Source organism: Belonocnema kinseyi, chromosome 8 (genome assembly GCF_010883055.1).
Source record: "Belonocnema kinseyi isolate 2016_QV_RU_SX_M_011 chromosome 8, B_treatae_v1, whole genome shotgun sequence".
Taxonomy (NCBI): domain Eukaryota; kingdom Metazoa; phylum Arthropoda; class Insecta; order Hymenoptera; family Cynipidae; genus Belonocnema; species Belonocnema kinseyi.
Genome location: NC_046664.1, coordinates 132,964,976 through 132,989,492, shown reverse-complemented (window position 1 = coordinate 132,989,492; position 24,517 = coordinate 132,964,976). Strand labels below are relative to the sequence as shown.

Below are 24,517 nucleotides of genomic sequence, written 5' to 3'. Positions count from 1 at the left end.
TCTCCTCAGTGTTCAGAACGCAATCAAGAACGTATTTCTTCTTTTTCTTAATTTCGAAGTAATGGAAGAAAGACAAGTTCTTTATTTAACCAAAATACAAATTCGCGTCAAGCACAAATCAATTAAGTTAGAGTGTTACTCTGCTGTTTAGAAGCAGTCACAATGATGGGAATAATAGTTTCAACTAATCCATTTATGCTGTTTTGTTGTATTTCTCAAACTTAGTCTTCAGCTTGATTCTTCCTTGAAGCCAAGATTTCCATCAGCCTTGATTACATTTTTTTGCAACACATGCATGTAAACCACGACATTATTTATATACAAAGTGTGCGCAAAGTACCAGATTCCTTTACTGTAAGATAAACGTCCAGGAAGATGGTATTTCCACACATTTTTACGCACACTTTTCAGACAAGGAAAATCCCCATTTTTCGTACATTTTTGCAAAAAATATCGCGTGTAACAGGTGTTATAGGCCATTTCACTCGTGTCAATTCGGTAACACTCTTGGAATAATTAACTTCGCGCTCTTGTTACACAATATGCTAATACTTGTAGAGTTTGACATTGTATCCGTGTGAAAATATTTCGTCTTGAGTTTCACCTATAGAACGAAAAATGAAGGCATTTTCAAAACTTGTTGAAGACTCTTTAAAAAGTATATCTTATGAGATGGAGCCAGACTTTATTTTATGTTTAAACTAGAAAACCTTTTTCCAATGCCTACGTTAGTTGGTAGTATGAGTTAACCTGACCGTCCTAAAAGATATACCCTATTTATGGCTAAATAATTTTGTAAATTAATTGCACAATTTACGTGATAAATACATCCATACTATTTCCTTTATTGCTATCAATACAATTGTTTGACGGCAATTTCGAAAATATTGATAATTTCTTACGCTTTAGGAGATTCTTACGAAAAATTAGAATTTTCATCTTTTTGAATAACATTTACAATGACCATAGTCGTTAAGGTTTTGATATTCTAATTTAAAAATTTTTTAATCGCTATTTTAAAGATGAAATTATTTTTTAATTTAATCCCAAATTATCTGGTTCTTATTTCACTGTCCTAAACCCCTAAAGCTTAAGCAAGTGAAAACTTTAGCCGAAAAATAACAAAAAAGTTCGTGTCTCGACACAATTTCAATTCGTCTTGCCGCTGAGAGCTCTAAATGAAGAATGTTAGTACGGAAATCAATAATCAACAAAATGGTTATTTTTTCAGGGGAGCAAAAAAGCGTGTAGTAAAATCGAAATCACTATTCATAGATGAAATAGAAGTACACTGCCAAGTTGAAGTGTTGCTGAGTAGAGGCCAGAAAAGTTTGGTCAAAAAAGTTATTCGGGTTTAATAGAATGGATATGGAAGCTCACAATCTGAAAGTTGCACTAACCTGGCATTTAAGCAGGCTTGGCTGCGGATTACAATAAAAAATGCGATTTCCAGTTCAAATATAAAATAAAAACATGCTTTCGAGATATTTAGATATCTCAGTAGGGTATGAAACATTTAATGTTGAAAGGGGAGACTATTACAAGAACATCTAAAGAGAATTCTAACACGAAAATTTAATTGATTTTGTAAATCAACTTTGGATACCGATTCAAAATATAATTTTCAATTTCTTGCAGAAATAAGTATCTCAGTATGACAGAATTTTGTTTTCATCCAAAAAATAAGAACATATATACTTTTTCATTACATGATAATAATTCTTTTTTTATCGATCCTTTTCTAACAAATTGTCGACCAAATTTTGGTTATCTGGTGATATACTGGCACCGTTCCACTACAAGGTTAAGACTAAATTTAACTTCCGTGAAGTCCACCTTATAAGAGAGAACTTCTTGAAGCGAAGTGTGTCGTTCTAAAGACAAGCGCAAAAAGAAATATTTTTTCACGGGTATGATTATACCATGCTGAGCATAAATGTAAAATACTTAATTTCTTAAATAAATATGATCGGGTAGAGTCCACTTTTTAGCCTTGTAGGGTTTTCAGATACAGAGCTTATTTTGTAGAATCGTTAGCCAGTGGGCATACAACTATGGAAATCCCAAGAACGTCCTTGGGACGTTCCTTGGAAGTCCTATGTCAGGCCAATCAACGTCTTTAAGACGTCGAATGTCCGAAAGATGACCTAAAGACGTCTTAAAGACATGGGCGTTCTCGGGACATTTTTTGTGCTGACATTAGATGTTTTAAGAGCATCCCTAGGATTACTAAAAGTCATGTTATAAAAAAGGTCTCAGGGATGTCCCAAAGACATCTCTAGGACATCCTTAATTTTTTTGCCCACTGGGTAGTGAATCAAAACTTAAGAAAGTTGAAAAATAAGAAAAGAGAATTTTATGCTAACTATCTTATTTAAAAAAAGAAATTAATTACAATCTACAAAACTATTGAAATCTTACGGTAATGATATTGTTTTTGCCACGTGAGGCACAAAAATATGCCAACTCTTTTAGGTCGTTCTGAAGATACTGGTACAATCAACTGATGAGAAATTCGAATATGAATCGTGCTTTACTTTGGGATTTTCAGTTAATTGTCGACTGAAAGCTTTTAGACTGCGCTTTATATACGAATTTTACTAGGTAATATAGCGAAAAACTTTTATAGAAACACTTAATTCTGCAACGACGCAGGCAAATGTAACATCGTTCAATTATGCGATACATATGTATCAATTACATATGTATCTCGTATTCTCGATCGTAGGCGAATACAATATTAATACAATGTCGAGATATTGCAGCTTTCACAAAGACTGAACTTTATATCTTTTATTTTTGTCTGAATTTTTGTACTTTCCGCCTGAAAATATCGCATGAAAGGTCGCGTGTTTATTAAAGGCTTGAAAAATCTCGCCAATTACACAGAATTTGTATATTTCCTAACATATCACTGTATAATGCAAATATCTCAATGGACACACGTCCTTCTGCTTAGAAATGCTGTATGACTTATACGTATTAGCAAATATGCCGATCATTGTCAGTGAAAATCGATGAATAATTTGAATCCGTTATTGGTCTCTAATTCTATCTCATTGCGACGACGCTCACTTACCATATCCTTCACCCTGTAGAAAGAGTCGAAAGGCTTCACTCACTTTACCCGGCTGTTCTTCTAGCACCATCCCGCAATCTGAGATCTGAAATATAACACATATTCTAACTTCATTATTCAGTGGATTTTGACTGCTATTTTAAATAAAAAGCCTTATAGAAAGGATTTTATTCTTTACAAAATGCAATATGAGAAAACAGGTATTCGGATGGCATTTGCATAGGTTACACATTAAGCCCTATTTTAAATAACGTTATGACGATGCCCTGGTGATAGTTTATAACCTTAGTAAAATGGTTTTTAATAGAGTGGCGTTAATACTGCTCTCTGATATTGAAAATGAGTATCCACTAGTGATCTTTTTTTCTAATTTGCATTTCATTACGGTCAATAGCATTAAGCTAAGTTCTGTTTCGCATTCAATCGCATTCTATATCATTGTAACATATTAGAGCTGTCGTATTAACAAGAATTGAACACCCCAATCCGAGGTTGTAGCAAAGCAGATTTCCAGAGAATATCAAGTGAATGCGAAGCAACCCAGGTACCACTATTTGGTCTTGATTTTGTCTTGAACGTCTTCAAAATGTCCTCAAGAATATAATGTCTGGTTCCGTCTCAAAGGCTAGACGCTGAGTTTCAACCAAATTCAACCTAAAAGTTTAGTTACTCGATAGTAATTTGCGAAGTGCATGCCTGTGATTGTGCACACATAACTTAAACACAAAACTAAAATAATCGTTAGAGTGCTTTTTGAAAAATTGAGTTTGAAAAATTGTTTGTTTTTATCTACATTTTTAAATTATGTTAAATGTAAGTTACTTTGCATTAAATGTAATGTAAAAATAAACTAATAAAATGTTTTTGTAAAATGATTAGTTTAAGTTCCATACGGATTGTGTAGTGTCAAGAAGTCGATTCTGGACACTGCAATTCAATTAATTTTTTTTTTAAATCCTTCTAACGATAATTTTAGTTTTATGCTTTAATTATCTGTATACAATCACAGGCATGTATTACGTAAAGTACGATTGAGTAACTAAACTACCGTTGCCGCCGAGCGAGAAATCCTGATAGTCTAGGAGCCAGGTACACCCTGGTGGCCTTTTCAATTCGGATGCAGCCACCAAGGTTTTTCTTATGTATTTTGACTCGCTGAATCCAAATTTTTTGGGTGGCTCGTCGCCCGAGTGGTCGTTAAATTGTTATTAACATTTTTTTAATAACAAATAGAAAAATTGACTTTTTCGGCAAATAAAAAATATTTTTGGTTTCTTCTGCAGATTCTGAAAAGAAAAGGTTCTTAGTAATTTTTACCTCCGACCCTTAGTTTCTGAGAAAAAAATTGTTAAAGTTTTGAAAAATGCCATTTTTTCCATTTTTGACACTAGGCCAGGAGAACCCTGAACACTTTTTTTATAATCCAAGTCCACGTCATATTTCCTTAACATGTATATTATTATTAAAAAATATTTCCGATTCGCTTAAACGAATAACTTTCGAGTAAGACGAGTTGAAAGTTCAAGGGTTTTCGAGCGCGCGCGGCTGACATGGACGTGTATGTATCTAAGTGTAATCGCTTGGAACGGCGTGGATTAATAATTCCTGTATCGTTAATTTCTGTATCGTTATATTCAGTCTCTGCTTCATGATAATTAGCTGTGTCAGAAATTTGATTATGGAAACGCTTCAAAGTTTTTTTATGTGTGTAGTTTTTGTAACAATTGGCTAAGTGATACTGAAATATTTCTAAAAAAAGAAAAAAAAAAAGAAAATAACAAAACGTTTTCAATTTAAAACTTCAAGTAAATTGAATTCAAATGTTAAAATGAGAGTCATGTTGATTACTCACCATTTTCTGGTAAAACGCGTATCCTGTGGTAAACCTCATCTTTTCGAAGGTTTGCAGCGTTTCTGATATTTTCGCAGTCATTTTCAGTGCTTTCAAGATTCTCATTAACATTTTTTTTCTTTTGGCACAATACACATAAGTTCAAATCAAATACTTGGGCCATTACATTGTAATCACTATATAACGACACTTTCTAATGTAAATAAGTAAAAACTTCTACCATGCCAGCCTGTTATAGGTCTACACGCTACACGAGCTTTCTTGTTATAAACAAGTTTAAACTTGAATGTGCGCTAGGCGCGAAGCGCAGCAGACAGTTGCGCAGTAGAACCACCGCGAAATTTAAAAATGTGTTTTTAAAAAATGACTTTTTTCAATGTTGAGTGGATGCAATACATTCAAGAATAACAATTCGCCGCGAAAATTTTCTCGTACGCGACAGCATATAACAGTACAAATTGATTATAACGATGGTGTAGCATATATAATATAAAAATAATTACAAAATAATGTAACATATATAATAATCATCACAAAATATTCAGTTTTGTAAAAAGAAAAGTCATAGAGATAACAATTACAGTGTAGCGATTTAAAAATTGAAACAATGACCGAGGCGCGAGTGACGTAGGGATAGACATACACGTCCACGTCAGCCGCGCGCGCTCGAAAACCCTTGAACTTTCAACTCGTCTCACTCGAAAGTTATTCGTTTAAGCGAATCGGAAATATTTTTTAATAATAATATACATGTTAAGGAAATATAACGTGGACTTAGATTATAAAAAAAGTGTTCAGGGTTCTCCTGGCCTAGTGTCAAAAATTGAAAAAATTGCATTTTTCAAAACTTTACCAATTTTTTTCTCAGAAACTAAGGGTCAGAGGTAAAAATTACTAAGAACTTTTTCTTTTAAAAATCTGCTGAAGAAACCGAAAATATTTTTTATTTGCCGAAAAAGTCAATTTTTCTATTTGTTATTAAAAAAATGTTAATAACAATTAAACGACCACTCGGGCGACGAGCCACCTCAAAAATTTGGATTCAGCGGGTCAAAATACATAAGAAAAACCTTGGTGGCTGCATCCGAATTGAAAAGGCCACCAGGGTGTACCTGGCTCCTAGACTATGAGGAATGAGACGGGACGAGACATACCTGCTTGTCTCGGTATTTCTCGTCTCGTTTTGATTCGTCCCATTCTTCCTCGTCTTATGGTGTCCTTCCTAGTTTCTGGCCTCGGTTTTTCCATGGAATGCGACAGATGTGCACTAACAGAGAGAACAGCTCGTAGGAGCATTCGGAGCATTATTTTGCAACCCTGACGCGCTAATGCTAATTAGCGTTCTTTAATATATACTTAAAGTGAAAATATAATTATATATCATTTTTTGTTTGCCATTGCTGATTAATTTGATATAAAAGACGACCATGTTTTTACTTTTTCAAAGATTTGAATTCACTGTATTACTATGCTATGTTTTTAATATATTCTGCCAATTATAACAGAATATATGCAACAGAAAGTTAAAAGATTTGCATATTTTTAATTCATTTAGAGTTTAAAGTATTTAACACTAATTTAATCTTTTATATTTTAAATTACAATTGTAAAATTTGGTGGCGTCTAATTTTAATGTATAATAAGTAGTAAGTAACAAAATAAGTCAGTAATAATATTCATATAAACTCATATGATGATAAAATAATGAGTTTTATAATTCACCCCTACGATATTCATGTATGTATATTTGTGTATTCATATATGAAGATAAAACATTTTATAAATCAGAAACACCTTAGCTCAGGACGAAAGTAGATTTTTGGAATTATATATTTTCAGATTATTTGTTTCATCCTAACAGATTTTATATAAAACAAGATATTTTTTATTTGTAAAAACGTTTGGAAAATCGTAGCAAAATTGAATTCTTTGTGAAACTTTTGGAGATATTTACAAAACCCGATCAATTCTTTGAAAAAGTTGTGAAATCTTTTGAAATCTGTTGTAATAATTTAAAAACATGAAAATATTTTTAATCTTTGTGCAATCCTTTAAATAGATTACAATCTTTGTAAATTTCTTGAAATATTCTAAAACATGTAAAGTCTATGTTAGATCTTAAAATTTATGTGAAACCATTTTAATCTTTTAAAGTTGTAGTAAAATTAAATTCTTTGTGAAATTTTTAGAAATATTCAAAAAACCAGATCAATTCTTTGAAATATTTGTGCAATCCTATTAATAGATTAAAATCTTTTTGAATTTCTTGAGATCTTTTAAAGAGTGTAAATTCTATGATAGATCTTTAAATGTATGTGAAATCTTTTTTAATCCTTTAAAATTGTCGCAAAACTGCATTATTTTTAAAACTTTTAGAGATATTTACAAAACCCGATCAATTCTTTAAAAAAATTGTCAAATCATTAGAAATCTATTGTAATAATTTGAAAACATAAAAATATTTTAAATCTTTGTGCAATCCCTTAAGTATATTAGAATCTTTATAAATTTCTGAAAAGCTTCTAAAGCGCGTAAAGTCTATGTTAGATCTCGAAATTTATGTGAAACATTTTTAATCTTTTAAAATTATAGCAAACTTGAAATCTTGGTGAAATTTTTAGAAATATTTAATAAGCCCGATCAATTCTTTGAAATATTTGTGCAATATTTTAGAAATCTGTTTTAATAAATTTAAAACATGCAAATATTTAAAATATTTGTACAATCCAATAAATAGATTAAAATCTTTGTAAATTTCTTGAAATCTTTTAAAGCGTGTAAAGTCTCTGTTATATATTGAAATTTGTGTGGAAACTTTTGTAATGTTTTGAAATCCTAGAAAAATCGAATTCTTTGTGAAATTATTAGAAATTTTTTAAAAGCCTGATCAATTCTTTAAATTATTTGTAAAATATTTTAGAAGTCTGTATTAATCATTTTGAAACATAAAAATATTTTAAATATTTGTGCAATCCTATAAATAGATTAAAATTTTTATGAACTTCTTGAAACCTTTTAAAGCGTGAAAATTCCATGATAGATCTTGAAATTTATGTGAAATCATTTTTAATCTTTTAAAATTGTAGCAAAATTGAATTTTTTGTGAAACTCTTAAAGATGTTTACAAAACTCGATCAATTTTTTTAAATATTTGTGAAATCTTTTATAAATATGTTGTAATACTTTCAACACATGAAAATGCTTTAATCTTTGTGAATTTCTTGAAACCTCTTAAAGCGTGTAAAGTTTGCGTTAGATCTGAAAATTTGTGGCAAACTTTTCATAATATTTTGAAATTTTAGCAAAATTGAAATCTTTGTAAAATTTTTAGATATATTTAAAAAGACTGATTAATTCTTTGAAATTTTTGTGCAATATTTTAGAAATCTATTGTAATAATTTTAAAACATGAAAAATTTTAATATATTTGTGCAATCCTATAAATAGATTTAAATCTTTGTGTATTTCTTGAATTATTTTAAAGCGTGTAAATTCTATGATAGATCTTGAAATTTGTGTGAATTTTTTTTTGCATGGACCTTAATGGGTTAAAATTCAATTCTTTGTCAAACTTTTAGAGATATTTACACAACCCGATCAATTCTTTGAAACAGTTGTGGTCTCATTGTCGTGAATAATAAACACAAACAACATTCACGATTTTTTCAAAACTCTGCCATTAAACTTTTTTTATTTCATTTCGAGTTAGTCGTACTTTCAGATATGAACCTTATAAGGGTCCCCAAAGGAAAATTGTCAGTGATAATGCGTTTTCGAATTATAAAAATTGATATACACCTGGATATACAAATATACATATATTGTACATAGTTACGCACTTACGACTGACGACTGTGCAAGTAGTTTCGCACATTCGATTTTATAAATTTTCCGACAAATATATTTGAAATTGTACTTTGTAAAATAAAAAAATAAATGAGTGTTAAATTCATTACACTCTGCATGACTTTAGAATATACCTATATTTTCAACTTTTTATTTCATATAATCTATTATTATAATTGGCAGAATAAATGCTTCATTGGAAAAAATGATATACTGATACAGTGAAGTTGAATCTGTGAAATGATAAAAAGATCGTCATGTTTGATATCAAATTAATCAATCACGGACAAAAAAATATAATATATAAGCATATTTAGACTTTAAATATTCATTAAAAAACGCTAATTAGTATTAGCGCAAAAGAGTGGCAAAATAATGCTCCTCCGAGCTGCCCGCTCCACCAGCGCACATCTGTTCCTCAGAAAAATCGAGGCGAGACCGAGTAAGGACGAGACGGGACGAGGAAGAAATTTACGAGACAAACCGAAGAATGGGCTCAGGAAAACGAAACAGAACCGAGGAATGAACGAGACAAAAGTGAGCCAGGCTCGGTATCTCTCTTCTCGGACGGCATCACTAAACTAAACTTTCAGGTTTAACTTGGCTCGGAACTTGTTTGAGACTCACCATGATTGGAAATATATAGACTTGTCTTGCGTTTACGGCTCTATCTGTGCCAAGACAAGATCAGGTAATAATTAATGTATTGATGTTTTTACTACCGACAGGTCCTACCATTTTCAGATAGGCGGGGGCAAACGGTTGACATTTGCAAAGTATTAAAATTGTACAACCGATAAACCGTGTAGTTTGTTAATAGTTGATTTTTAAATAAAAAATTCGGAACCTGTCGGTCTCAACAGCAACACACTGAGAAAAATGGATTATACCCGGTGATTAGAAATATCCCTTGTAGAAATCGCTCAATTTCGAACTTATTACCGATCTGGCCCCAATTGGGATTCCCGATCTGGCCTCAACCGGTAGAAATCTGTGGCCCATTCTTGGGCCAGACTTGTTTACTACTGAAACGACATCTCCATGCGCTCAAAGAACTAGTGCTGATTAATATTTTCTGACAGTGCAGTGAAATTCGAATATTACTCGTTTATAATATATATTATATCAATTATGTATTGAAAATGCTTAAGGTGAGTACGCCCGACTTTGGAGACAACATTGGAGATTTTTAAATTTATAACCTAAATATACTAAAGCCTAAAATCTATGATATTAAAAGCAACCCATTAAGCAAAAAAGTTAAGGATGTCTTTGAGAGGTCCTTGGGACATTCCTAAGACGTCTTTAATAATGTGTCTTTTGGTCAACCTCGGGATGATATAAAAATGTCTAATGTCAGTACGAAAGATGTCCCGACAACGTCTATGTCTTTAAGACGTCTTTATGTCATCTTTAGGATATTGGGAATCTTAGATATGTTAATTGGCCTGACATAGGACGTCCTAGTAATGTCCGAAGGACGTTCTTGAGATTTTCATAGTTTTGTGCCCACTGGCTATAATCCAAAATATTAAAATCAATAATCCAAGATCTTAAAATATAATATCTAGGATATTACGAAATATCATCCAAGGTATTAAATCTACTAAAAGGACTCATATTAGGGATAAAATATTATCGGAAGATAAATAATAATAATAATAATCAGAATAAAGCGAAATTTGGAGTTAGTATTAACTTCAAAAGTACTACAGAATTTAACAAAAATATTCCGACAGTCAAAGATAGCGAAATCCCCCTAGTACCTTGCAACTCCAACCAATCCCAAAAAACCAAAAATGCCGAAAATCGAGTAACAGATCCTACAAAAGATATCCTCAGCGTAATAAGCATCCCCACGAGCAACAAATTCCAAACCCTCGAGAGCATCCCCACCTAAGACACTAGCGACGACCCAAGCACAAAAGACTCAATTAATTTAGGTAAACCTAGAATTAAAAAAAGGGGTACGAAAAATAATTCAGGAAAAATTTATTATTATAGCAAATACGAGAACGAACATAAAGGTAGTGATTTTAGTCTTCGGAAAAATAACGAAGTTACAACTCCGGAAGAATCAAAAATTGAATCTCAAAAAGCCAATGAGATGTTAGAAAGGCATAATAGAAATCAAGGTGTTAATTTTAAAAGTAAGGCTATTGTACTTAATAATATTTCAGATAGTTTAGGAAAAATAGAAGAACAAAATAATTGTTCTCCAGAAGCTTATGATTGCATTGTTGAGCTCAACGAAAGCCAACAATCACAATTAGAAAAACTCCTTGAAAATAAAATTGAAATTGATTCGGTAAAAGAACATAGGGCAACTCATCTAACGAAATATAAAATTGATGTTCAAAGCCACGACCCCATTAAACAGCGATATTAGTACGTGAGCCCTAAATTAAAGGAAATAATTTACGAAACAGTAGACAATTTATTAGAATACGACAAAAAAAGACCTCTACCCAATTCCACTCATGACAGTACCTGGAAAGGGCATGTATCAATTTAAAAGGATGCCATTTGGTCCGACCAATGCTCCAGCCACTTTCCAGAGACTTATGATCAAAATTATCACCCCACACTTAAAACCAAACGTTTTTTGCTATTTAGACGACATTGTAATGATAACTCAAAATTTCGATGACCATTTAAAATACTTGGGCATTGCACTGCATAAAATAAATTACGCAAATTTAACGATCAGTTCGGACAAATGTGAATTCGGCTGCTCAGAAATTAAATATTGAGGCTTCAAAGTTAACGATAAAGGATTGCAAATAGATGATGTAAAAATTCAACCAATGTTGAAATTCCCTAAACCTAAAAATAGTGAACAATTACAGCGCATAATAGGGATGACAAGTTGGTATACAAAATATATCCCACACTTTGCCGAAACAATAAAACCGATGAACTGATTAATTAAAAAAGATAAACAATCTAATTGGGGATTAGAACAGTACAAGGCAGTCCAAAAAATTAAAGACCTTTTAACATCAGCACCTATATTAACATGACCAGATTTTACTCAACCATTGCTACTCAAAACCGATACGAGTAATACGGGATTAGGAGCCGTATTTACTCTAACGATTGACTGTATAAATTATGTATTAGCATATGCAAGTAGAAGCTTAAACAGCGCAGAATCTCGGTCCTCAGCATCAGAAAAAGAATGCCTAGAGCACGAAAAATGGCGAATTAGAAATTCGCAACTCTATTTTTACAGAATTGACCCATTAAAATCTACTCTTTTACCAGACTATGACCCATGGAAACTCGTCGCATACAAAAAAAAATACAAACACAGGTTTTGAAAGAAAATCACGGTGACTTACAAGCAGGACATTTAGGTTCCGAAAAAACGCACGCGAAAATTTCCGAGTACTACTTCTGGCCAGGGATTTATTCGGAGATAATCAAATACGTAAGAAACTGTAAAACATGCGGAAGAACCAAACCGAGTAACCAACCGAAATTAGGGCTGATAGGAAAAAGAATAGTTGAAGAACCATAGACTGTTATTGTTGCAGATATCATAGGCTCATTACCGATTTCAAAAAAGAGAAAAAAACAATATTTACTAGTTTTTAAAGATCTTTTTACAAAATAGGTTGAGGTAATTCCGATAAGAAAAGCTAACGGGACAACAATATAGTCAGAATTCCACAAACGTGCCATTTCGCGTTGGGAAACAGCGCGGATTCTCCACACCGATAATGGCACCGAATCATTAAGATAATTAACAGAAAAATTCGGTATCAAGCATGCTAAAACACCTAAATATTACCTCTAAGCAAACCCAACCGAGCGCTATAACAGAACAATCAAACAAATTATTAAAACCTACCTAAATAAAGATCATTCCACCTGGGATGCACACATAGACGATTTACAGTTCGCGTTAAACACTATCAAAAACTTATCAACACAGTTTACCCCAGTATTTTTAAACTTAGGTCGTGAATTAGAACCACTACAGTCCCTAAGAAAAAATTTCGAAAGCGAAAGCGAAATAGAGTTTCAAAGCATAGACAAATGGACAGAAAGGCATAGAAAGCTACAAATTATAAAAGAAGTCCAGAAAAATTTGGACATAGCTAATAAAAGACAAGCGAATAACTATAATTTGAGAAGACCGTTAGAATTTAAAATAGGAGACAAGGTATTAAGAAGGACTAGATCTTCAAATAAATTAGATAAAAATCAGGTAAGTTATACGATCAATATGAAGGTCCATATATTATTAAGAAAAAAGTTTGCCCAACTATATACGAATTAAAGAACCTTGAAAGAAAAAGTATTGGAGAATGGAATATAAATGATTTCAAACTAGAAAAGGAAAAGACAGATAATAGCGCTAAGACGTTGTAAAAATTAATAGTTTTAAGTTAGAATATTTAGACTCCAAGGACAAAATCGGACAGTGAGAACCTTTTCTTTTCCCCCTTTTCAGGAAATGGAATCAGCAATAAAATGCTGCCTCTGCCAGGTCAGGATCTAGGTGCCCAAATATGTTGACCACCTAAAAACTTGCCAAGCATGGGACGGGCTATTGAAACGCATGAATGGCGTCAAGGAATGGGAAATCCGTTACCACCGACACAAACACGTGCGTCACGTGTTCAAAAACCTGCAAGTAACCAAGGAATCGGAGGGAGCAATGGGAGGCATCCTGGAGCAGAAACCGAGACCACCCCAACATTTAAAAATCCAAGCGGCTAACGACTTAAAGTTGAAAGGAATTCTCCAGCACCTAAAACAACTTAATAGAGTGACATGGGTCAAATATACAAAGGCGAAAGAAGAAGAAAGAAAGATAAGGGAAGAAAGGGAGGAAACATTAAGGAAAAAGGAAAAAGAGGAAAGGATCGAAAGGGCAGAGAAAATCCCATGGGAAAGAGTCTCAGAGAAACAGGAGAGAATACAGAGAAAAAGAAGAGAGGAAGAAGAAAGAGAACAGGCCGAAACGGAAGGAATTACCAGGGAGTGGATTAATCTCAGGGAGCAACGAACCAAAGAGGTCCAAGAATGGATAAAGAACAAAAATTAAAACAACGAAGCAACATTCCGAAATATCAATTATATCAAAATTCCAACCAATTTTCTCATTTAAAAAAAAAATAAATACTACTACTAATTACTGCCTACTACAACTATAAATTGTTACAAACATTAACATATAAAAACTTTGAATGTAAACCCACACAGTTTTCACTCGAAACAATTTTGTTTCATGTTCCCTAGTCTCATTTATTTTTCAGAAAAAGACTACCATAGAAGACAAGGGGAAAAGCAACATCGGGGAAAGCACGAAAATAATCAAACTTAAAGTTAGAGAAAACATCGAAGGATTCCACTGACAATTTTGTCAAAAACTGATTTTGAAACAAATTTATTTAATACACGACTCCTTTTGTAACAAAAGACCCTATGGGTACAAAAAGAACTTTACTACGCCTGACACAAACAAACAAACTTACACACAGGGGGACTGGTACACAATAACAAAGAAATAAAAAACTTATTCGAGATCGAACTAGCAGAATACGAAATTGAAATAAATATTGACTGATTTACTGTTACCGATACTGTACTCTCACTTCCCGCCGACCATACCGCTTCCTGAAGAAGATCGACGCCGATCACCTCGTCCAATCCCGTTGGTATCTTCGAAGGCTACCTCATCGTGCATTAGTCTCTAAAACGACAACCAGCCCCTCGTATGCGTACTAGCGGTCTGCGACTACGATTGTAAGTGGCAATAAATGCCGTAATTATCTCATTGAGTCATTGTGCTTCATTTGCATTTTCACCCCTTTCTCGACTTTCCATATCCCAATATCCCTCCTCGGCATTACCTCTCAAGATTATGTTTGGTAATATCTTCATGTATTATGAAAATATTATAGATTATACGCGATATAATACCTTTCATTAAGGGGTATTATCCTCAACTTTTAAAATCCCCATGGTATAATCCATTTTTCTCGGTCCAGGCATATACAATTTTTCATAAAAATATTGAAACTGTTCGTTTCTACGAGCATCCAGATAATCGTCTTCAAAGTGAAATTGAAAAAAATTCACTTTCAATTCATGACTTTAGTTACGAGTAGTTTAGTTCATCAAGGGTTTTCGGTTCTCAGGACCTCAGGGTCCTCAGGGCGTTCCTTGGACGTCCTATGTCAGACCAATCAACTGATATTAGACGTTTTAAGAGCATCCCTAGGATGATTAAAATACATGTTTTAAGAAAAAAAGGAAGGAGATATGGTTGGCTGCCTTCTCATTTTTCTTTCCTCTTTTTTATTTTTCTTCTTGTCGAAAATTTGTCGTATTTTTCTTTTTTATTTTTCAGTTTACAATAGAATATTTTTGTTTTGTTTTTTGTTTGTTCGTTGTGGTCCAAAGTTGGTAATTGGATTCTTGTGTTTTTTTAACAGGAGTTTGTATAAAAGACATGTTATAAAGTACGTCTTAGATATGTCCCAAAGACGATTCTAGCACATCGTTAATTTGTTTGCCCACTGGGATGTTATTATTTTTCAAACAGGCGATAATAAGCGATCATAAGTTTATTTTGTTTTGGTTTGGTTTGTGCAAAACGGTGTTTAAATAAATAAAGCATCAAACATTTTCGGAATTAGATAATCTAAAATTTTGTATAAAAAAAATGTTATGAATAATTTGGAATTTTAAGATAAACCTGCCATATATTAGGTTTAACATTTCACAATGAAAAAATTTCAATTAATTCATTATTTTGGAAGTGCTTTTGCACAAACTGATCGAAGGAAGTTACCGTTTGACCTCAAGTTTTAGGTTAGCCCCGGAGCAATGAGATGTATTGTTCTCGAAACGTCGACAAAAAATCGAAGTTTTGTACACAACTGGAACCCGAAATATTTCTTTTTATCCGCCCAAAAAATGCAGTGACGTTCATTTTTGAACGTTGTCCACGTATCCTGAAATTTGAAAGTTAAAAAACTACAGAAATTATATATGGGTCTTTTCAAAGATGTTTTTTAAAGCGATATATCCGGCGATTTTTTTCGCAATATTTTTTGCCAAAAAAAATACAAAAAGAAAGTTTAAAATTCCTTATATTAAAAATTAACGTAATTTTTTTTAAATTTTACTTACCCTTTCGAACCTGAAATAAAAAACCAATTTATAATCGATTTTAAATTTGAATGCATAAATTCATTGATTTTAAAGTCATTTTCGGATAAATATTCACCATATTGGTATGCCAAAAGATAAAAAAATAAGACCATCTTCAAATTCGTCTATCAATCCACAAATTTCATAGGAATTAAAAAAACTACTTTGTTTTGCTTTTACTTAAATATTAAAAAAGGCGAAAAAGCTACATTTCATTAAATTTTCATATCGATTTGATTGCTATACTACAAACTTTATAGCTGAATACTATCTGTAAATTCATACCCTCAAACCTTGTGCCAAAAAAAGGCTCAGAGGCTTGTTTGTGGATTTTAATTGCGGAGAAGATACAATCAATTCTTGTAAAATAACGGACAATGTCCCATTAAGTATGGATTAAATAAACAATTAATTAATATAATAAACAAGAATGTTAATTTTATTTACCAATTTTTTCTATTATATTAAAGAAAATTCAATTGTCGTAGCGTATCGCTAATCAATAAGGAATCGATAGAATTTGCTGACATAATAAGTAATATGCGACAAACTCTTGTAAAATCGCCACCAGCTCTAAGGGAATGACTGCGGTTCTCCCTTATAGCAAACCTGTTAAGTTTTTCTAATTTATATGCGCGTCATCAAGTTAGTTTGAAGAATGCAGCTTAAATAGAAAGAACGTATAGTCCACAAGATTCTCTCTCTGCGAATGAAAAGAGTATGTACCCATTAAGTTTGCTACAGGCGATACCGTAGTATACTATAATTCGTATTCTGTCCAGCTCAGTCTGTGACATATTTTTGTTTGATTGATTTTCCTTCAGCTCGCGTTCGCCAACGGCGAGAATACTTGTGAAATAGCGACTAGAGGGGGGTGGGGGGAGCTTGTTTAAAAATATTGGCGGTCCACGCGTTTTGCTATGCCATTCGGCCTAAAACGATGATCTCTTATCATCGTATATGTTCTGTTTGCAGGCATAATGGGTATACAAATAATTAAGTTTATTCAGTATACCAGTGTCTCCAGAACGTGGGATTTTTCGGCCCCCACCACTCTCCCATCTGGGAGCGACACATTCAAACGTAGTGTGTCGGTGAGTCGGCTCTGTTAAATGCTGCGAAGCCCATCCTCGTGTAAAGCCGAAAATGCACGAGCAGGAATCCGAGCTCTCTCGAACACACGAATGACGATCTAGCTGCTCCTCGAATTTATTCCGGTTTTGAAATACCGAGTTACCTTAGAACCATCAGGCTTATTGCGAAGAGGCAAATATAATTGACTTTATGTAAATAAATGTAGGAGTCAAGACTTCTGGGTCTAAAATGTTTCAAATTTAGTGCTGCATGCCTTAGTCATATTTTTAGTAAACAATGGATTTTTAACAAATAAAAAACCAATTTTCGACAAAATAGTTAAATTTTTAACCCAAGAAATTAATTTAAAAAATAAATTTTTTAACTTAAACATTGCAGCTTATACTGAAGTTTGCAGTTGAAAAAATTAATTTCTGAACCCAAATAAATGGGATTTTACCAACAAAAGAAATTAATTTTTATCTAAAACAAATTAATTTTGAAAGAAGAATAATTCACCAATAAAGAAGATAAATTTATAACTAAAAAGAAAATTTTTCAAGAAAAAAAATGGCCAACAAAATTGTTCAATTTTAATCTATAGAAACGAATTTTAAGCTAAAAAAATAAGTATTCGATCAAAAATGGACTAATCAAATTTTCAGACAAAATATGGAATTTTCAATAAAAGAAATTAATTTTCTACTACAATTATAATGTTTCAACGAAAAATTAAATAGATCAATTTTCAGTTGAAAAATAATTATCAACCCCAAAAAATCAAAATCAATTTTAAAATAGCAACAATTTTTGTTAACAAAAACATAAATTTTCAACGAAAATCGGTTAAATTATCAGTTTAGAAAATCAATTTACAACCAACAATTTTTCACAAAATAGTGTAATTTCGAAAAAATAGATGAACTTTTAACCATTTCATACAAAAAAAAAGAAGTTTCAACAAAAAATGCATTTCCATCCAAAGAAATGAATGGATGAATTTTTGAACAAGAAAAATTATTTTCTACCAAAAAAGAAGAATTTTTGACTGAGAAAGGTCAATTTCCTACAAAAAAAATTCAAACAAAAATGATACAGTTAAATTTTTAGTGTAAGAAAATTTTTTCTCAACAAAAAAATAATCGAATTTTCAACAAAACAGTTAAATTATCAACCAAAATAGTTATTTTAAAAACTTTTAATTTTAAAATAGTTTCATTTTCGATGGAAGAAATGAATTTTCAACTGAAAATTGTGTTTAATTCTGATGGAAAATTTAAAAAATATCACAATTTTTTAAAATTATTAAGTAGATTTTCCGTATAATATAATTTTAGAAAAAATAAGGAATTTCATTCTTATTAAGCCTTCTTGCGCAATTTTGTCGCACCAATTGTTGTTATGTTTATGTTCATTTGTAAAATTTGCTTTCAAATTTTAGTAAGTTTACGAAATATTCAGAAATTTTGAAAGGATTAAAAAATAATTAAAACTTGCAAAAAAAGTCAGGAAAAATTTGAATAATTCTTAAAAATTAGAAGATTAGAATATCTGAAAATATTAGAAAAAAGAATTATTTTTCTAATAATCGTTTGAAAATTTTTATTAATTTTTATTTACAAAAATGTAATTTAAAAAAAATCTAAAAGATTTTGAAACACAACAAACGATTTCCTAAAATTTAAAAGAAGAGTGTAGGAGATTTTAAAGCAAGATGTTTCAATTTGATGAGATTGAAAATTTTTAAAAAACGTAAATAATCCAGTAATTCAAGAAATATTTAGAAGAATGGAAGAGGTTCAAGTCTAATCTTAAACTTAAATTTTTTTAGAAATATAGAATTTCAAAAATTTCGAAAAAATAAACTTTAGAAGCTTTAAGGGAATTCAGAAAGATTTCAAGGAGATAAAATTATTTTTTTTTAAATTCCTGTTAAAAATTTAAAAGATTATGAGTAAATTTTTTCACACCTTGAATGCTTTTTGTAAAATTTTCAGACCTCATTCAAAAGACTGATCATTTGACAAAAATGTAGTTAATTTTTCCTTTGAATGTGGTGTGGATAGGGATTTTATTAAAAAATGTGTGGGATTTTCTGAACAGAAAACTGCATGAATTTCTGAACTTTCTTATTTTTATTTTTTTAAGTGTGTTTTAATCTGCTTTAAATTTAGTAAAAAATCATATGCTGAAAAATAATACGAGAAATATCTATTTCTTCAATTTCAACCATAATTTGAAAGGCGATTCTTCTTAGTATTTTACGAACTAATGGAGATATGTTTATAATTTTATTTCTGAAATCTATTTCCTAAGGTCAAACATGGTAGACAAATATCGTAAAATTTAAAAAACACCAACTATTTACAGGAATTTTTTAAATAAAAATCATTGTGTATCATATTCAAATAAATTTTGGCAATATTTATAAACGTATTCTTATTCTTAATTACAAATAATTAATGTATAGAGAGTACAGTTTTTATTTGAAATTTCACGACGGTTTTTTGTACCATGTTTGACCCTTGGCCAGAATCAAGAAAAAATAATCTAAAAATATGTTCATTAGTTATTAAAATGCTACAAAGACTTACCTTAACAATTTTTTTCTCTTTTTATAACCATGAGATATTTCTCCATAAAATAAATTTTGTTGCATTTATTTTACAATTATTTACAATAAATTTCCAAGTGCAAGTATTTTACAATTAAAATAAAATTGTAAAAGCTAAATTTTGTAATTTTGAGATAAATATTTTAAGGCATTAAAGATTTTGTGAAGATTTCATATTGATTGTTTACTTTTTTTAAACTTTTTAATCTTATCAATCTTATATAATCTTATCTTATCTTGTACGCTCTTCTTTTAAATTTTAGGAAATCGTTCGATGCGTTAAAAAATCTGCTTGAATTTTGTTTAAAGTACATTTTTTAAAATAAAAAATTCTTAAAAACATTCACACGATTATTAGAAAAATAATTCTGTTTTTCTAATCTTGTCAGACCTTTCAATCTCTAATATTTAAAAATTATTCAAATTTTTCCTGTTTTTTTTTAATTCTGCAAAATTAAAAAAAAAAATCTTTAGAAGTTTTCATTATTTTCGAATCGTTTCAAAATTTTTGAATATCTCTAAAACTTACTCAAATTTGAAAGAATTATGTTCCTTAATTTTTCTAAAGTTAAGTAATATGGAAAAATTTCAACATTATGCTTCAAAATATTTTACGTACTTTTTAGACATTTTAGGAAATAATAAAAAATGTTTTTTAATCTTTTTTCAATTTTCTGTTAGAATTCATTCCAAAAAAGTTATTCGTTTATCGAATTTTATTAATATTTTTTCATTTTACCTACGTATCTATTATATCTTATCAAAATTTAATATAAAAGTCTGAAATGTTAAGTGTATTTAAATACTAGAATTTTTAATGTTTCCATATTTTTAGAAATAATTCAACAAATTTTATGTATAATTAAAATAAACTTTTTTTAAATCTCATTGTACTTATTCCAAGTTATCTTTTTTGAATTTTCAAAATTTATGTAATTACTTATTCTGATCGGAAATAATTGAACCTGTTGCGATTAAAATCGGGGATTCAGCTTGGGAAAAAATGTGCTGAAAGTAATTTTTAAAAAATCATTCGAATTTTAATTGAAAAGACTGATAATTGTACACAATTTCCAGGAGCTCCTTCTTCTTCTACAGGAATTTTTAGGTTTTTCAGTTTTTTAAATTAGTTTATCCTACGTTTCTAAAACTCCTCTGAACTTTAAATTCTTTTTGAATCTCATCAATTCTACTGAATATTTATTGAATATATTCGATTATTTGCACTTTTAAAAAATTTGTAATGTTGTCGAATTAAAAAATGTTGATTTTAAAACCTTTTACACTCTTTTTCGAAATTTTAGGAAATTCTTTGATGTGTTGAAAAATCTTCTTTAATTTTCTTTTAAAGCACATTTTACAAAATAAAAATTTATTAAAAATTTTCACACGTTACTTAGGAAAATAATTCTTTTTTTTTCTAATCTTGTCTGGTCTCCTAATCTTTCAAAATTATTCAAATTTTTCCTGATTTTTTTATTTTGCAAAATTAAAAAAACATTCCCTTTAAAATTTTTCAGATACTTTGACAATTTTTGACGTATTTTTGAATGTTTTGGAATGTTTAAAATAATCTCCGAAAATTAATTTTTCGAAATAAAATTTAATTTTAATTACTTCTAGGAACCTAAAATAATTTTTTTCATTTTCGTGAAAACTTACAAAATTCTTGAAAAATCTTTACAAGTTTTAATTTCATTTGAATCCTTTCAAAATTTCTGAATATCTCTTAAACTTTTTCAAATTTGAAAGTAGATTTTTAAACAAACATATAATTTAAAAAATTGTGCAACAAAATTGCACAAAAACGCCTAATTAGAATTATATTCCTTAAGTCAAGATTTGAAAAAATTGACTCATAATCTTTTAAATTTTTCACATGAATTTTAAGAAAAAATATTTTATCTCCTTTAAATCTTTCTGAATTCCCTTAAAGCTTCTAGCTTCTAAAGTTTATTTTTTCGAAATCTTCGAAAATCTACATTTCTAACAAAATTTAAGTCTAAAATTAGATTTGAATCTCTTCCATTCTTCTAAATATTTCTTGAATTTACTGGTTTATTTACGTTTTTTAAAACTTTTTAATGTTATCAAATTGAAACATTTTGCTTTAAAATCTTCTACACTCTTTTAAATTTTAGGAAATATTTTGATGTGTTTCAAAATATTTTTGATTTTTTTTAAAGTACATTTTTATAAATAAAAATTATTTAAAAGTTCCAAACGATTTTAATTTTCTCTCAGAATTCATTCCATTCCATTTTTGGTTGAAAAATAATTTTTTAAATGAAAATCTAACTGTATGTTTAAAAAATGAACTATTCTGTTGTAAATTCGATTGTATGTTTTTTTAAAAACAATTTTCAGTTGAAAATTCATTTCTCCTATCGAAAATGAAACTATTTTAAAATTAAAATTTTTCAAAGTAACTATTTTGGTTGATAATTTAACTGTTTTGTTGAAAATTCGATTTTTTTGTTGTTGAAAAAACATTTACTTATACTAAAAATTTAATTGTATCATTTTTGGTAGAACTTTTTTGGTAGGAAACTGAACTTTCTCAGTCAAAAATTCTTCTTTTTTGGTAGAAAATTATTTTTCTTGTTTAAAAATTCATCTATTTTAATCAAGAATTCATTTCTTTAGATTAAAATTGATCTATTTTGTTAACAAAAATTGTTTTGTTTTAAAACTGATTTTGAAATTCTGTTTTCGGTAGAGAGTTATTGGTTTTAAAATTAAAATATTTGTTTGCAAATTTTATTTTTTTCTTGAGAATTTAAATATTTTGTTGAAACTTTGATTTTTTGGAGTTGATAATTATTTTTCAACTGAAAATTTATCTATTCAATTTTTCGTTGAAACATTATAATTTTAGTTAAAAATTAATTTCTTTCGTTGCAAATTCCATTTTTTCCCTGAAAATTTAACTAGTCCATTTTTGATCTAATACTTATTTTTTTAGTTTAAAATTCGTTTCTATAGATTAAAATTGAAAAATTTTGTTGGCCATTTTTTTTCTTAAAAAATTTTCTTTTTAGTTATAAATGTATCTTCTTTGTTGGCGAATTATTCTTCTTTCAAAATTAATTTGTTTTAGATAAAGATTAATTTCTTTTGTTGATAAAATCGCATTTATTTGGGTTTAAAAATTAATTTTTTCAACTGCAAACTTCAGTATAAACTACAATGTTTAAGTTAAAAAATTTATTTTTTAAAGTAATTTCTTGGGTTAAAAATTTAACTATTTTGTCGAAAATTTGTTTTTTATTTGTTAAAAATCCATGGTTTACTAAAAATATGACTAAGCCATGCCAAACTTAAATGAAGCTTGCGTTTTTGGTATAAATGTCATTCAAGTATTCTCAATTAAAATCAAAGAAACTAATGATCGCAATATTGAACGAAGACAGGGACCTTCCTCTTCGACATATGTAAAGCACAATTGTAAATATTGCGTACTTAAAGCCACCTGTACCCAAAAGAAATGCCACTTCTCATTAAGCACTAGAAATTAAAAAATGAAGGGCTGGAGGATTACGTGCAATTATTCTAGATTTAACCTCGACTTCTGGAAACCCAGACGAGTCTTTTAGAAACCCCCAAAGAAAACAAACTAGTTTAATGAGATCAGAGGAAAGAATGAATGTCGAAGAATTAAGTCGGCAACGGTGTAAGATTGACGAATCTTTAAAACTCTCTCATGATCTAAACACGAAAATAAACAAAATTGAAAATGCCACCACTGAAAAAATCCGTAATGTGGCTAAAAAATTAGATGAAAATATGCGCGATTTAATAGCTATACAAGACGCGGCGTTTATAAATCAAGGACAAATTTTATATGATCATATAGATGACATTGATAACCGTATAATAAGACTATCACCAGAAGCAGCCGATGTAATGGCCAATCATGCCTCATTAATATCCACTAAAATGGTACAGGAAAAAAGTATCTTAGCTCTTGAAGGAAATCAAGAAGAAGAAGGTCTTTAAGGTCTTAAAGGAAATCAAAACAACGATATCGCGCTGTTTAGTGTCTTAAGATGTGTCGCAATGTACCCTGATTCCTATTTTGTCCACAAAACTGAACAAAAAATATATTTTCGCCGTCTCAAAGCTTTAAGGTGGGCTGCGCCCTGCTCTCCTGACATACAATTTTGATATTATAATACAGTATCAAGCTTGCACACGAATTATCTTGTATTTTGTTTATTTAATATAGTACACTTATTTCGGTATTATAATAAAAATTTTATGATTATTAAGCTGCTTACTCTAAGAAAATCGAAATCGGGGTTTTTACACCTTTCGACAGTTTTTGAGCTGCTCTTCCTAATGAAACCATCGAAAAAAAATCCAAGCTTTATTATTGCTAATAATTGAGTTATTCGGTACGCGAGAAATTGGGCTTTGACTGGAGAGCTCGGCATTCCGTGAAACACCTCCCACCACTCACCACCCCATCCACGCGTCTCATCTATACCCCTTCCGTGAGCCGCGTCTACGACCTATCTCCTTCCGTGAGAATGCATTGGTAAGTGGAAAGGGAAGATTTTATGAGGCTTCCCTCTCTCCTAAAAGTCGCGTCTATCGCGTCGACTTCAACCGCTCGTCCTGAAAAATCTCACTTTTCAGAGTAAGCCCCCTTTCTTCGGCGCACGTCACATATGATCAATTCCATGTGCGTATTTTTTTTAAATTAATCGTAATAAGATAATGTTGCACTGTATGTAGTGTAGTACAAATAATTTTTCCATTCAGCCGAAAAGAAAGTGTTGACTTTCCTGGAAACTAAGAATAGAGGACTTCAAACTTTTAACCCTATGGGGCTGTCCATAAATCACGTAGCCTCATTTCAGTCCTTTTATCATCC

General features: G+C 30.4%; 1 protein-coding gene across 2 annotated transcripts in view; it reads right to left on the bottom strand.

Annotated features, from left to right (window-relative positions):
* LOC117177735 (protein NDRG3-like) overlaps positions 1-24,517 on the bottom strand; it is a 443,874-nt gene that overhangs the window by 190,500 nt on the left and 228,857 nt on the right. For both annotated transcript variants that reach the window (XM_033368635.1, XM_033368634.1), the window contains exon 7: positions 3,080-3,164. In XM_033368635.1, coding sequence (XP_033224526.1) covers positions 3,080-3,164 — 85 coding nt within the window. The remainder of the gene's footprint in view (positions 1-3,079; positions 3,165-24,517) is intronic.